General features: G+C 43.5%; 1 protein-coding gene across 1 annotated transcript in view; it reads left to right on the top strand.

Moving 5' to 3' along the window:
• Window positions 1-12,870, top strand: part of NCOR1 (nuclear receptor corepressor 1) — a 236,298-nt gene that overhangs the window by 159,598 nt on the left and 63,830 nt on the right. Inside the window, exons 20-22 of the mRNA XM_081110795.1 lie at window positions 1,253-1,379; window positions 4,323-4,872; window positions 6,561-6,690. Of these exons, the coding sequence (XP_080966921.1) occupies window positions 1,253-1,379; window positions 4,323-4,872; window positions 6,561-6,690 (807 nt within the window). The remainder of the gene's footprint in view (window positions 1-1,252; window positions 1,380-4,322; window positions 4,873-6,560; window positions 6,691-12,870) is intronic.

Below are 12,870 nucleotides of genomic sequence, written 5' to 3'. Positions count from 1 at the left end.
ATAGGGTGATAGGCTGGGTACTCAGAAGAGCTGCAGTCTGAGAACAAATTTCCTTGTAGGGTGTGTGTGTTGGGGGTAGGGTGCAGGTAGCCATCAATCTAGTTCTATTAAGGCTTTTAATTGATGGAATGAGACTCTCCCCATATTATGGAAGGCAATCTGCTCAACTCAGAAGCCTATTGATTTAAATATTAATCTGGTCCAAAGGAAAAAAAAAAAAAACGCATGCATGAACACATCAGAATAATGTTTGACCACATATCTGGGTACTGTGATCCAGCCAAGTTGACATAAAATTATCATCACAGATGTCTTTAAAACTTCTTGTTCTGTTCATTTTAATTACAACTGTAATAAAGGAACAGCAGGCTTTAATTGTTGGTCTAGAGCAGCGGTTGCCAACTGGTGGGCCACAGACCACTGGTAGTCCGTGAGGTTCAAAGAGTTGGCGACCGCTGGTCTAGAGTGTTTTATCCTTTTAAAAGAGATCCCAGGAAAACATGACAGAATGTTATTTGTTAAAACACAGTGGAAGATATATAGGATTTCTATTTTTGTGTACTTGAATTGTTAAAGTGACATTTAATAAATTCTGTTGGCCCTGACCAAGTGGCTCAGTTGGTTGGAGCATTGTCCCATACACCAAAAGGTTGTGGGTTCAATTCCTAGTCAAGGCACATACCTAGGTTGCAGGTTCAGTCCCGTATCTGGGTGTGCTCAGGAGATAACTTTTTGATGTTTCTCTCACATCAATGTTTCTCTCTCACCCCTCCTCTAAAATCAATGAAAACATATCCTTGGGTGAGGATTAAAGAAAAAGAATTAATGAATATTGTATAGTGAAGAAAATGCTTGGGGATATAGTAAATTATTGCATGTGAAGATTCCACATTCCACCTTATTATTATAAGAAAAAAATATGTTATTTTTATTAGAAATACATTATTTGGAAGGAAAGAAGAGCAGGAGTTTTGTGATTTGGGGCTATTTATACATGTATAGTGGTGAGTAATTAAAAAAATTTGTTTTTATATTAATTTTGATCAGTTTGTTGAAAACGATTTACCTACACAAAAGACTAGTTAATGGTTATCTAGAGATAACAGTACTCTTACCAGAGCAGCTGTCACATATACAGCCTTCTTGTTTAGTATGTGTGTATGTATTTGTGAACTCCATGATTTCAGATAGGAAAAGGCTTGTTTCTTTCCACTTAGTTATTTAAATCATAATTAATATTTTGTTACTCTAGACTTCACGAAAACCTCGTGAAGAACGAGATGTGTCTCAATGTGAAAGTGTAGCTTCCACCGTTTCTGCTCAGGAAGATGAAGATATTGAAGCCTCTAATGAAGAAGAAAATCCAGAAGACAGTGAAGGTATTTCAAAATGTTAAATTTAGTTGTACCTCCTGCTAGCCCAAATATGTAGTTTTTAGCTTAGTGGTTTGACTGTTTAGGAATTGCTTCATTAAGGAAATAGGACATTTGTGTTTCAAGGCATAGAGACATTAAACTTGAACATAATGTGTTTATTTGTTCAACTAACAAATATTTATGTAGCACCTGAGATGGTCCAAGTGCTACAAACAGAACATCTTGAAAATGCCAGTCATGCTTCAGACACTTAATATTTCTTGTCTTTTTTTTTTGTTTAATAACAGCCATTCTAACAGGTGTGAGGTGCTTGCTCACTCTGTTCTAACCACTGTTCTTTCTTCTATTCCTGAGCAGAGCAACCCTCACTTCAGGATTTTGCATGTGCTAACCCCTCTACCTGGGATGCTCTTCTCAAAAATGTGCCTATTGGCTTGTTCTCCCATTTCTTCAGGCCTCTATTGATATGTAAACCTACCTCTATAATATCTCTTTATCCACTGCTTCCTAAGTTTTGTTATTTATTCACTGCACTTATTACTGCCTGATATATCTTCTATGTATTGTTTAATGTCTGTTTTATACTAGAACTAGTAGCCCTGTGCATGAATCCATGCGCCAGTAGGTCGCTGCTGCCCTCCTATAGCTCTCCACCCACTGCCCTGTCCTCCTGTAGCTCCCCCACTCCCCTTCCCACCCCCCATAGCTTGCTGCCCTGCCCCCTCCTGTAACTCTCCGCAGCCCACTTGTACCTCACTGGCCCACCCTCATGCTGTATCTGTGATCTGGTTGTGACACGCTTGGTTGTTATGCCTCAGGGTGTAATGGCTAATTAGCATATTCCTCTCTTATTTACGACTAGAGGCCCGGTGCACAAAAATTGGTGCACTGGCGGGGGAGAGAGATTCGGGGGGAGGTGTCCCTCAGCCTCACTTGTGCCCTCTCACAGTCTGGGACCCCTTGGAAGATAACTACCTGCTGGCTTAGGCCTGCTCCTCGGGTGGCAGATGGCAGGCCCAATCCCTCGGTGCCTGCCCCGCCTCCCCAGGTCGCGCACTCGGCACGGCCGATCCGGGGATTGGGGCGCTGCCCCAGGTCGCGCACACCGTGAGGCCAATCCGGGGGTTGGGGCGCTGCCCCAGGTCGGGTCGCACACGGGCGCCCGGGTGGGCCAGCCGATCACTGCTGCCCTGCCTGGCTGCCCCGGGTCGGGTCGCACGGATTGCTGCTGGGAGATTACATTGCCAGGGTGCTTGGCCAGCCTGAAAACAGCCATCAGCCCCTCACCCAGGCTGGCCAAACGTCCATGGGGTGAGGGTCCCCACTGGGGTGGACATCCTCCAAGGGGTTCCACACTGCAGGAGGGCATAGGCCGGGCTGAGGGACCCCCCAGTGCACAACTTTTTGTGCACCGGGCCTCTAGTAATATATAAAACTCTAATATGCAAATCAACCGAAAAGTGGAACGACCGGTTGCTATGATGCATACGACCACCAGAGGGCAGACGATCAATATAGGAGCTGCTTCCACTAGGGCTGGCGAGCAGGTGGCAGGTGCCAGGAGGGGCCCCCCGATTGCCCCACCTGCCAGTCACCCTGCAGAGGCAGGTGACTGAAGGAAGGGGGTGGGGCCGGCCAGTGGGCAGCGCCAGGCTGCCAGCCAAGGTGGGTGCCAGCGGGGGCCCCCCCGTTCGCCCTGCCCATCGCCCCATAGATAGCCCCTGATTGCCGGCCAGGCCTAGGCACCCTACCCTATATATTGAGAATAGTCCCTTAGATTTAAAAATTAAAACCTGGCATGGCTACTCTATAACACTGAAAAAACAGGATGATGCAGCGATGACATGCATGAACTCTGGCTTGCACATTTTGTGGTTTGCCCTGATTCTGACACTTAAAACTGTGTGACAAAGCCAATTGCTTAACTTATCTCTGCTTCAGTTTTTCCACCCATAAGATGGAAGAAATGGTACTACTGCCTCAGAAGGATCATGTTATGTACTACTTTTTCTAATCAGGGCAAAAAAATGTAGCACACCGTACAACAGCAAGATGCCTTTCACCTGTATGAAAAGTATGGTCACTGGTGCATGCAGCATCCCAGATTTTGAGAGGGATGTCCAACTGCAGGTTTCCAGATTGTAAGAGGGCACAGGCTGGACTGAGGGGACCCCCCCCTCCCGTGCACAAATTTCGTGTACTGGGCCTCTAGTATACTTAAAAGACGATACAAATGATGTAGGGAAAGAGCCGTGCTACAGTGTTTTACGTTAGAAATCTGTACTATTATTACAGAGCTTTGCTGTCTAGTGTGGTAGCTGTTGAGCTCCTGAAATATGACTAGTGCAAATTGAGCTGTATTAAAAATGTAAAATATAAACAGGTTTTGAAGACTTAATACCAAAAAAGGTAAAATATCTTAGTAGTTTTCTATATTGATTACATGTTTAAATGATATTTTTGGACAATTGGTTTAAATAAAATATATTGTTAAAGTTAATTTTAGCAATCTCTGTTCACTTTTTTAATGTGGCTACCACATTAAACTTAAAATTACAGATGTTACTCATGTTATATTTCTGTCGCAAGCTGCTGGTAAAAAGAAAAGCACAGATATAGGCTGGTAGAAACAGTCCAGAATGTTACCATTTATAGGAATGGTTTTTGTTTGGTTTTGTTTTTCCTTCTTTCTTTGTTTTTCAGATTTTATATAAATTATTTTTAGACATTTAAAGCTTTTACACTTTCAGTTTCAGAAGGTCAAGACAATTTGGTCTTTCCCTTTTCATGCTCTGTAGAAAACTAGCTTTTCCAATGCTGGTAACACTTTAGGGAGGTCATTGAAGGAGTGAAGTCTGTCCTAAACAACTGCTCTCAAGCCTGGCTTCTATCACCACGTGAAATGTGCTCATTATCAGATTTTTATGCTGTATCATTATCTTTAAGGTGCTGAAAATAGTTCTGATACAGAAAGTGCTCCTTCTCCTTCACCAGTTGAAGCTGTGAAGCCCAGCGAAGATAGCACTGAAAATTTGACTTCTCGAGGAAACACTGAACCTGCAGCTGAGCACGAGTGTACCACTGAAACTGCTCCCAGTGCATCTCCCTCATCAGCTCCAAGTACAAAACCAGCTGAAAATGAAAGTGTGGGGACCCAGGCGAATAATAAAGTCACTGTTGAGGTAGCAGAGCCAATGGATATCGAACATCAGGAGCACAGTGCTGACGTGACTTCTGTTCTTGATCATCCCACGACTACCAAAGCAGACTCTGTAGATGTTGAAATGGGGGTACCTGAAAACAACCCAACTCAAGTTGAAGGTGATACCAAAGAAAGGGACCTGGAGAAAGCCAGTGAGAAGACAGAGCCTGGAGATGACGATTTGGTAGTGGCTCAGCAGATAAATGTCCAAAGGCCTGAACCCCCATCAGACAATGATTCCAGTGCCACCTGCAGTGCTGATGAAGATGTGGATGGAGAGCCAGAGAGACAGAGGTGAGACTCATTCATTAACTATTATTCTATCTTTACTCTGTTGGTCAGTGACTAAATCAGAGGAATGCTGCTGGCTACAGGGAGTACTCCTGTATAAACATCAGCAAATTAAAGGTAGTGTGTATGCTTTAAACTTTTTTTAAACCAAGAACAATTGTGTGATCATTATTTTTTAATGAAAAAGATTATGTTTTTTACATTAATTGTTGCATGTGTTCCATATGATAGCAGAAAAGGGGATTTCATCTGACAAAGTTGTGAACTAAACCACAGATGACTGCCATTACTGGTGATAGTAGTAGGATGTGATGATGAAGGTGGAAGCAAGAGGTATTTGCTCCAGCTATTTTTGCTCTAAGACCCTATGGCCTCACAGCAATGCATACTGTACCCACAGTATTAGATGTAAGAAAATACTGATAGGCCAGTGGTTCTCAACCTTGGCTGCACATTAGAATCACCTGGGAATCTTTTGAAAATCATGATTTCTGGGCCTCATCCTCCGGAAATTCTGTTTCTTTGTTATGGGGTGGGGCCACAACATTAGTAACAAAGAAACAGAATTTCCAGAGGATGAGGCCCAGAAATCAGGATTTTAAAAAGATTCCCAGGTGATTCTAATGTGCAGCCAAGATTTAGAACCACTGTGATAGGCGAAACATGTTAAGTTTTCTAAAAGTATTTTAGAAAGCACAATTTAAATATAAGTTAATGGTAATTATAATGATCACTTTTTTATCAGTTAAAATTTTAGATGCTTTATTTGTAATTTAAAATATCAGGTAAAATACAAATTAACTTATAAATACTTTTATTCATCCTATATAATAAAAGCCTAATATGCAAATCAACGGAATGGCAGAATGACTGGTCGCTGTGACGAGCACTGACCACAAGGGAACAGACGCTCAATGCAGGAGTTGCTCCCAGCCCGCAGGCCCCAGGCCAGCCAAGGCGGGTGCCAGTGGGGCCTGCCCCCGATTGCCCCGTCGGCCGCCACAGATCAGCCTTGATTGCCAGCCAAACCTAGGGACTCTACCCATGTATGAATTTTGTGCACTGGGCCTCTAGTTAAATTAATATAAGAATGTATCATCTTTATGGTTTTTATAAAATATTTAAGTATAAAAATGTATATTTTATAGAAATAGATACTACTTTATGTAATACTAGAGGCCCAGTACACAAAATTCGTGCGCCGATAGGGTCCCTAGGCTTGGCCAGCAATCAGAGCCGATTGGGGCCTCCCGGCTGCCAGCCAGGGCCTGCCTTCATTCCGTGCCACCCCCTAGTGGTCAGCACAAGTCCCAGATTTTGAGAGATCGGGCCTAAACCGGCAGTCGGACATCCCCTAAGGTGTCCCAGATTGGAGAGGGTACAGGCTGGGCTGAGGGGACCTCCTCCCCCTGCACGAATTTCATGCACCGGGCCTCTAGTATCTTGTAAGGTTAGTGTGTGTGTGTGTGTGTGTGTGTGTGTGTGTGTGTGTACGTACTGACTTAGAAGGAATTATGGTGATTATATACAGGGTCTTGCAAAGTAGGCTTATAGTTGTTTGTATGGAAAAAAATACAAGAATATACTCTGTTTCACATGCTCACAACTATAAACCTGCTTTTGCCCCACTCTGTATTTAAAGTCTTAAATAAGAATATGTTAACTTCTCTTTTTGTAATTGCCAATTGCAGAATGTTTCCTATGGACTCAAAGCCTTCACTGTTAAACCCCACTGGATCTATACTAGTCTCATCCCCAATGAAACCAAATCCAATGGACCTGCCACAGCTTCAGCATCGAGCTGCTGTTATCCCACCAATGGTAAGTGCTTAATATGAGTAAGAAAAGTCAAGTTGCAAAACAAAGACCTGTATATACATTTCTTCTCTCCTTTAATCAGTACTTGATTTTTAAAGAAACTGTGGTAAAAACCCTGGCCAGGGAGCTCAGTTGGTTGGAGCATTGTTCGATCCCTGGTTGGGGGTGTGTACGGGAGGCAGTTGATTGATGTTTTTCACACTGATGTTTCTCTTTCCTCTCTCGTCTCCTCTCTCTAAAAATTTAGTTAAAAAACACACACACATGTCCTCAATTGAGGATTTAAAAATATTGGGGTAAAAAACACATAACATAAAATTTATCATCAGCTATTTTTAAGTGTACAGTTCAGTAGTGTTAAGTATATTCATATTGTTGTGAAACAGACCTCCAGAATATTTTCATCTTGTAAAACTGAAATTCTATTCCCATTAAACCATAACTCTCCTTTTCCCCCTCTCCCAGCTCCTGGTAACCACTGTTCTACTTTCTGTTTTATGATTTTGACTACTGTAGGTACTTCATATAAGTGGAATATAAGTATTTGTCTTTTTATGACTTGCTTATTTCACTCAGCATGATGTCCTCAAGATTAATCATGTTGTAACACAGGGGTGGGCAAACTTTTTGACTCGACAATGGGGTTCTTAAACTGGACAGGAGGACCGGAACAAAAGCATGGATGGAGTGTTTGTGTGAACTAATATAAATTCAAAGTAAACATCATTACATAAAAGGGTACGGTCCTTTTTTTTTTTTTTTTTTTAGTTTTATTCATTTCAAACGGGCCGGATCCGGCCCACGGGCCGTAGTTTGCCCACGGCTGTTGTAACATGTGTCTTCCTTTTTAAGATTTATAATATCCATTTTGTTTATTTATCTGTTGGATATTCGTATTAGATTCATTGTGATGATTGATTTAGATGGTCATTTCTAAGAAAATAACAAACAAAATATAATTGTTTAGCCATAAATATTAATAACTTTTGATTTGTTTGTTTTGCTCTAAGACAGTAGTAGAATAAATAGGTAACTAGGTTTTGAATATTTAGAATGAAGTATAGAGTATGGCTAACTTCAGTATATAATTCCAAATCTAGTTTTATTTACATTTTACTTCATCTCTACAAGTTTGATTCCCTTTGAAAGTGAATTCCAATCTTTTACTTATTTATGTTCTATCTCCTGCTTTATTTATTGTAACCTGGCCATTTTGGCTCAGTGGATAGTGTTGGTCCTCGGACTGAAGGGTGCTGGTTCAATTCTGGTCAAGGGTATGTATCTCGGTTGCAGGCTCAATCCCCTGCCCATCAGGGGCGCGTGCAGGAGGCAACCAATCAATATGTCTCTCACATCGATGTTTTCTCTCTCTCTGTCTCTCCCCCTCCCTTATACTCTCTCTAAAAATCACAGGAAAAATATCCTCAGGTGAGGATTAACAAACAAACAAACAAACAAACAAACAAGAAATTTGTTAACTGTCTCATATGATAATTGGGAAAAGTTAAGTGTGCACTTGTGATAGGCTCACAAAAAAAATCATTAAACATTTGTTATTCATCAGTTTCTTCAAATGGATATTTATTAAATATCTACCCAGTTCAAGACTGCATTTAATGCTGTATGGAATATACACATATTATAATTTCTGACTTCAAAAAAACTTAGAGATTGGTTGTGATCATAAGACATAGAAAAAAAATCATAATAAAAATTAAAATGAACCCAACAAGCATGGCTCAGTGGTTGAGCATTAACCTATAAACCAGGAAGTCATCGTTGGATTCCTGGTCAAGGCACATGCTTGGGTTGCAGGCTCAATCCCCAGGCGGGGGACATGCAGGAGGCAGCCAATCAAGGATTCTCTTTTACCATTGATATTTCTATCTCTCCCTTCCTCTCTGAAATCAATAAAAATTAAAATGAGAAAAAAATTTTTAAAAAAAGTTTTTAATTGAAAATGAGAGAGTCCTTCTTATTGAGACATGTGAATAAGATTCCACTTAGGAAATAATACTTTGGTTAGACCAGAACACTTCATTTGACTTTTTGTAGCAAAGTAGGAAAGGCCATGTTTACATATAAGCCAAAGCACAAAAGCAAGAAAGTTATGTGTGTGTTAACATTCAGTGTTATTTTTTACTTACAGTAGCAGAAAATACTATGGAAGTCTTTAGATAACAGATTCTAAAAAAGGTTAGATGCCTGCTTCCCCAGGATTATTTTGTATTCATGAAATGATGTACTGTGTTAGGGGCTAAAGTAGTTGTTCGTATGAAAAGCGATCCTATATAATAAAGAGCTAATATGCAAATGGTCATCACGCCCTCACTCTGTAAGGGCTCAGACACTCAACACTGGGGAGAGGGGAATGGGGACCAGCCAGGCACAAATGAGCTCGTGAGAGAGGAATGGGGACTAGACAGGCTGTGGCCTGGAAGAGGGACAAGCCACCCGCCCTGCGGTCCTAGGTGCTAGCGGCTGCGCCTGCACCTGCGGCCTGCAAGAGGGACAAGCCGCCCACCCTGCCGTCTCGGGCACCACCGGCTAGGGCTGCGGCTCAGGAGAGGGACAAGTCGCCTGCCCCGTGGTCCTGGGTGCCAGCAGCTTCAACCCAGGCGAAGCTGCCCGCCATGGTCCTCTGTGGCTGGCCCAGGCAAAGCCGGCCCACTTCCTGGGTGCCTGCGGCCAGCCAGAGGGAGGGAAGCCTGGGTCCCAGGTGCCTGCAACTGGCCGGAGGAGGGAATCCTGGGTCCCGGGTGTAGGGCTAGGTTGAGGCGGTTAGGGTCAATGAGGCCAGCAGGGGAGCAGTTAGGGGTGATCAGGCAGGCAGGCCAAAGTGGTTAGGGGCAATTAGGCAGGTAGGGAGAGGAGTTAGGGGCAATTATGCAGGCAGGCAGGCAGGTGAAGGATTAGGAACCAGTGGTCCCGGATTGTGAGAGGCAGTTGGACATCTCCCAAGGGGTCCCAGATTGGAGAGGGTGGGTCCCAGATTGGAGAGGCTGCAGGCCGGGCTGAGGGACTCCCCGCCCCGTGTATGAATTTCATGCACCGGGCCTCTAGTATAATAATCCTATCTAATAATAGACAAACATGGTAATTGACTGTACCTTCGCTATGCCTCCCATTGGCTAATCAGTGCGATATGCAAATTGACTGCCAACAAAGATGGCGGCTAATTTGCATACTGCAGGCAGGGCGGGACAGCGCCATCCCGCCTGCCCTGCCGCCATCCGGGCCTGCTGTCTGTGACCCGGGGAGGCCAGGCGGTGCAGCAGCAATTGGCCAGCCCGCCCAGGCATCCCGTGTGCGACCTGACCCGGGGCAGCGCCCCAACCCCCGGATCAGCCCTGCCATGTGCGCGACTCGGGGAGGCGGGGCAGGCACCGAGGGATCGGGCCTGCCATCTGCCACCCAGGGAGCAGGCCTAAGCCAGCAGGTGGTTATCTCCCGAGCGGTCCCAGACTGTGAGAGGGCACAAGTGAGGCTGAGGGACACCTCTCCCTGAATCTCCCTCCCCTGCCAGTGCACAGATTTTTGTGCACCGGGCCTCTAGTAGATAATAATAGGAGAAAAAACTGTTTCGTTTACTCACAAATGTAAATCTGATTTTGCCCCAATCTGTATATTATCGAATGGTTAGGGAGAATTGATATGTTAATGAATTAGTTGTGTGAGTTGAAGAGATTGATTCGTTAAGGATGACTACCAGTGTCTGGCTGAAGCTGCTGAGGTTCAATTTTCTAAAATGGAGATCACTGTAGGGGAAGCATTGAGTTTAGAAAATGAAAAGTTCAGTTTTGCATATAGGTTTTGAGGTGCTTTGAGATATCCAAGTGGAGTTGTAAGGCAATTTTTCTAAGTGTAGACTTTGGAGAAAAATGTCTTAGAAATAGAAATTTATGAGTTGTTAACATATAGATGACTTTTAAATTCACAAAAGAGGATATCATTACGTGGTGAGAGTGTAACTGAAAAAACACAGGTTCAGCTGCCTGCCACCACCAAAGCCAAACTCGTGAGGCAGGTACTGGTGCAAAAGGAAAGAGGTTTCATTCAGGTCCCATTTGACCTAGAAGACCTGGGAGAATGGTGAACTCCCGTCTCAAAGACAATCTCTCTTCCTGTTCAAGTCCACCATTATTATAGGGATAGGGAGAGGGGAGGTCTTTATTTTTCCCCCCATTCAGTTATCTTGCTAGCCTTAGGTTCACTTGGGGCCCTATCTATTCATCTTTCTAGCTTTTGGAGTGCACTCAATGTAAGAACCTCCTCTGCTGCCATCTTGGCCAATGGTAGAGACTCCCTGATGCTCCAACTGTCTGTGGTAACACCTTCCCCTTCAAAACTCTGGACCCTTGTAATCTTACAAGGGTAAATAGATGAAGGTCTCATCTTCTGTAGTTTCTTCCTGCATAATCTTACCTATCTGTGGATCCAGAGATTCTTACTATCTACTAAAAGAAGAGGGGGGTCAGTAATGGAGGGAAGCTTATATGAGGGAAAAGGATTACTGTCTGAAGACGGCATATGTGGTGTAGAGGATGGCACTGTGAACAAGCATAGCTGGTATTCTTGTTTCAAGAGCCAGTGTTGCCGATGGGCTACCAAAGTGAGACCTGTTTTGCAGGAAAAATGATCAAGTGCTCAGTGAGGGGTATGCCTAGTCGTGCAGGGGAATTGTCATGACATCAGAGGCTGGAGAGACTAAGGGGTCGGCATGATCTAATCCTGAGTGGGGCTTTGGGTGGCACACCCAACAGCAGGGTACGTTTGCCAAGGAAGCCACTTTCTGGGAAATGCAAAGGTGTTATCAGTCTAAGCCTGGGCAAAGAGTAGAGCAATTGTAAAAAAAACAGTAAAAGGAAAAGTAATATTGTCGCTTAGCTTTGGGAGGCGCTGTTCCTCCCTGAAAGCGGAATGTTAAATCTCTTTCAGGATTGCAGGTCCAGCTCTCCCTTGCAGTATCAGCAGCAGCCGCCAGATCTGAGTCCTCTCCAGGCAGCACCTGCTTTGCCCGTGAGGGGTGGATCCGAGGCTTGATTCCCGGGAGCTTTAGGGAAGAGTGTGTTGTCAGCAGGATTATCACAGGGACTGGCCCATTGCTCGGCTAACTGCTGTTCAGGACGAGTCTTTCAGGCTTTTAGTAAGACTCCGGCTGGAATGGGTGTAAGGGCTCGCCAGATGGGTAATCCAGCAATGAGCAAATTTGTGCAAAATTGTTAGTGTTTGCCCTAAATGTTGTACATATTATTTGATGTTTGATTGCTGTCCTAAGTCTAAAGGAGGTGCTCCTAAAACAGAAATTTGGAAGGGTCTCCCATAAACTGTTTCAAAAGGGCTTAATTTAAGCCCCACTTCAATCTAATCTGGATCAAGGCAATAGGGAGTATCTAGTTGCATTTCAAATGTGTTTCCTGGCATATTTCATCAGGATCTTCTTTATTGTATGGTTCATTTTCTTTTTTCTTTTTTTTTTTGAAGTTTTTATTTATTGATTGATTTAGAGATAGGGAAACATCAATTTGTTGTTCCACTTATTTAGGTAATCATTGGTTAATTCTTGTATGTACCCTGATCAGGGATCAAACCCACAACCATGGCATATCAGGATGATGCTCTAACCATGCCGGGGCTTGTGTGGCTTATTTTCTTAGTCTTCCCCGTAGATGGCGTCTCCGAGATGCATGTAGTTTCCATTGAGTCTGCAGTGCCTGTCCTATCTCCTGGGAGATTTCTGAAGTAAACAACGGTTCAGTGATACTTTGAATGCTGTAAGGAAGTTGAAACCTAGGGATTATTTCTTTGAGTAGAAGTTTTGCTTCCTCATTTGCCTTCTCAGTTCTAGTGGGGTATTCCTCTACCCATTCTGTAGGATGTCAGAGGTTGCTGCTAGTGCCCAGAGGCATGGCAGCCATGTTGTCATGTGATCTAGTTTCTTTGATAAACCATGGGTTGAGGGCTATTTCCCCAGGTCTGGGTTAGTACCCCAAGTCCAATTTCTTGCCTTTCATGAATGTATAATTTGAAAGGTTTTGTAAATTGGGCAGTCCTAATGCAGGAGCTGAAACTAGTTTTTCCTTTAAAGTGTCAAATACTACCTGAGAGTCTCTTGTTCATTTAAGAGGTTCTGAGTGTATTCTACAATTCTTTCGCTATACAGTTATTTCGCCATAGGGCCAA

Source organism: Myotis nattereri (assembly GCF_964212035.1).
Source record: "Myotis nattereri genome assembly, chromosome: 16".
NCBI lineage: Eukaryota > Metazoa > Chordata > Mammalia > Chiroptera > Vespertilionidae > Myotis > Myotis nattereri.
Note: the sequence above shows the minus strand (reverse complement) of the source record. Positions and strands in the feature narration are given on the sequence as shown.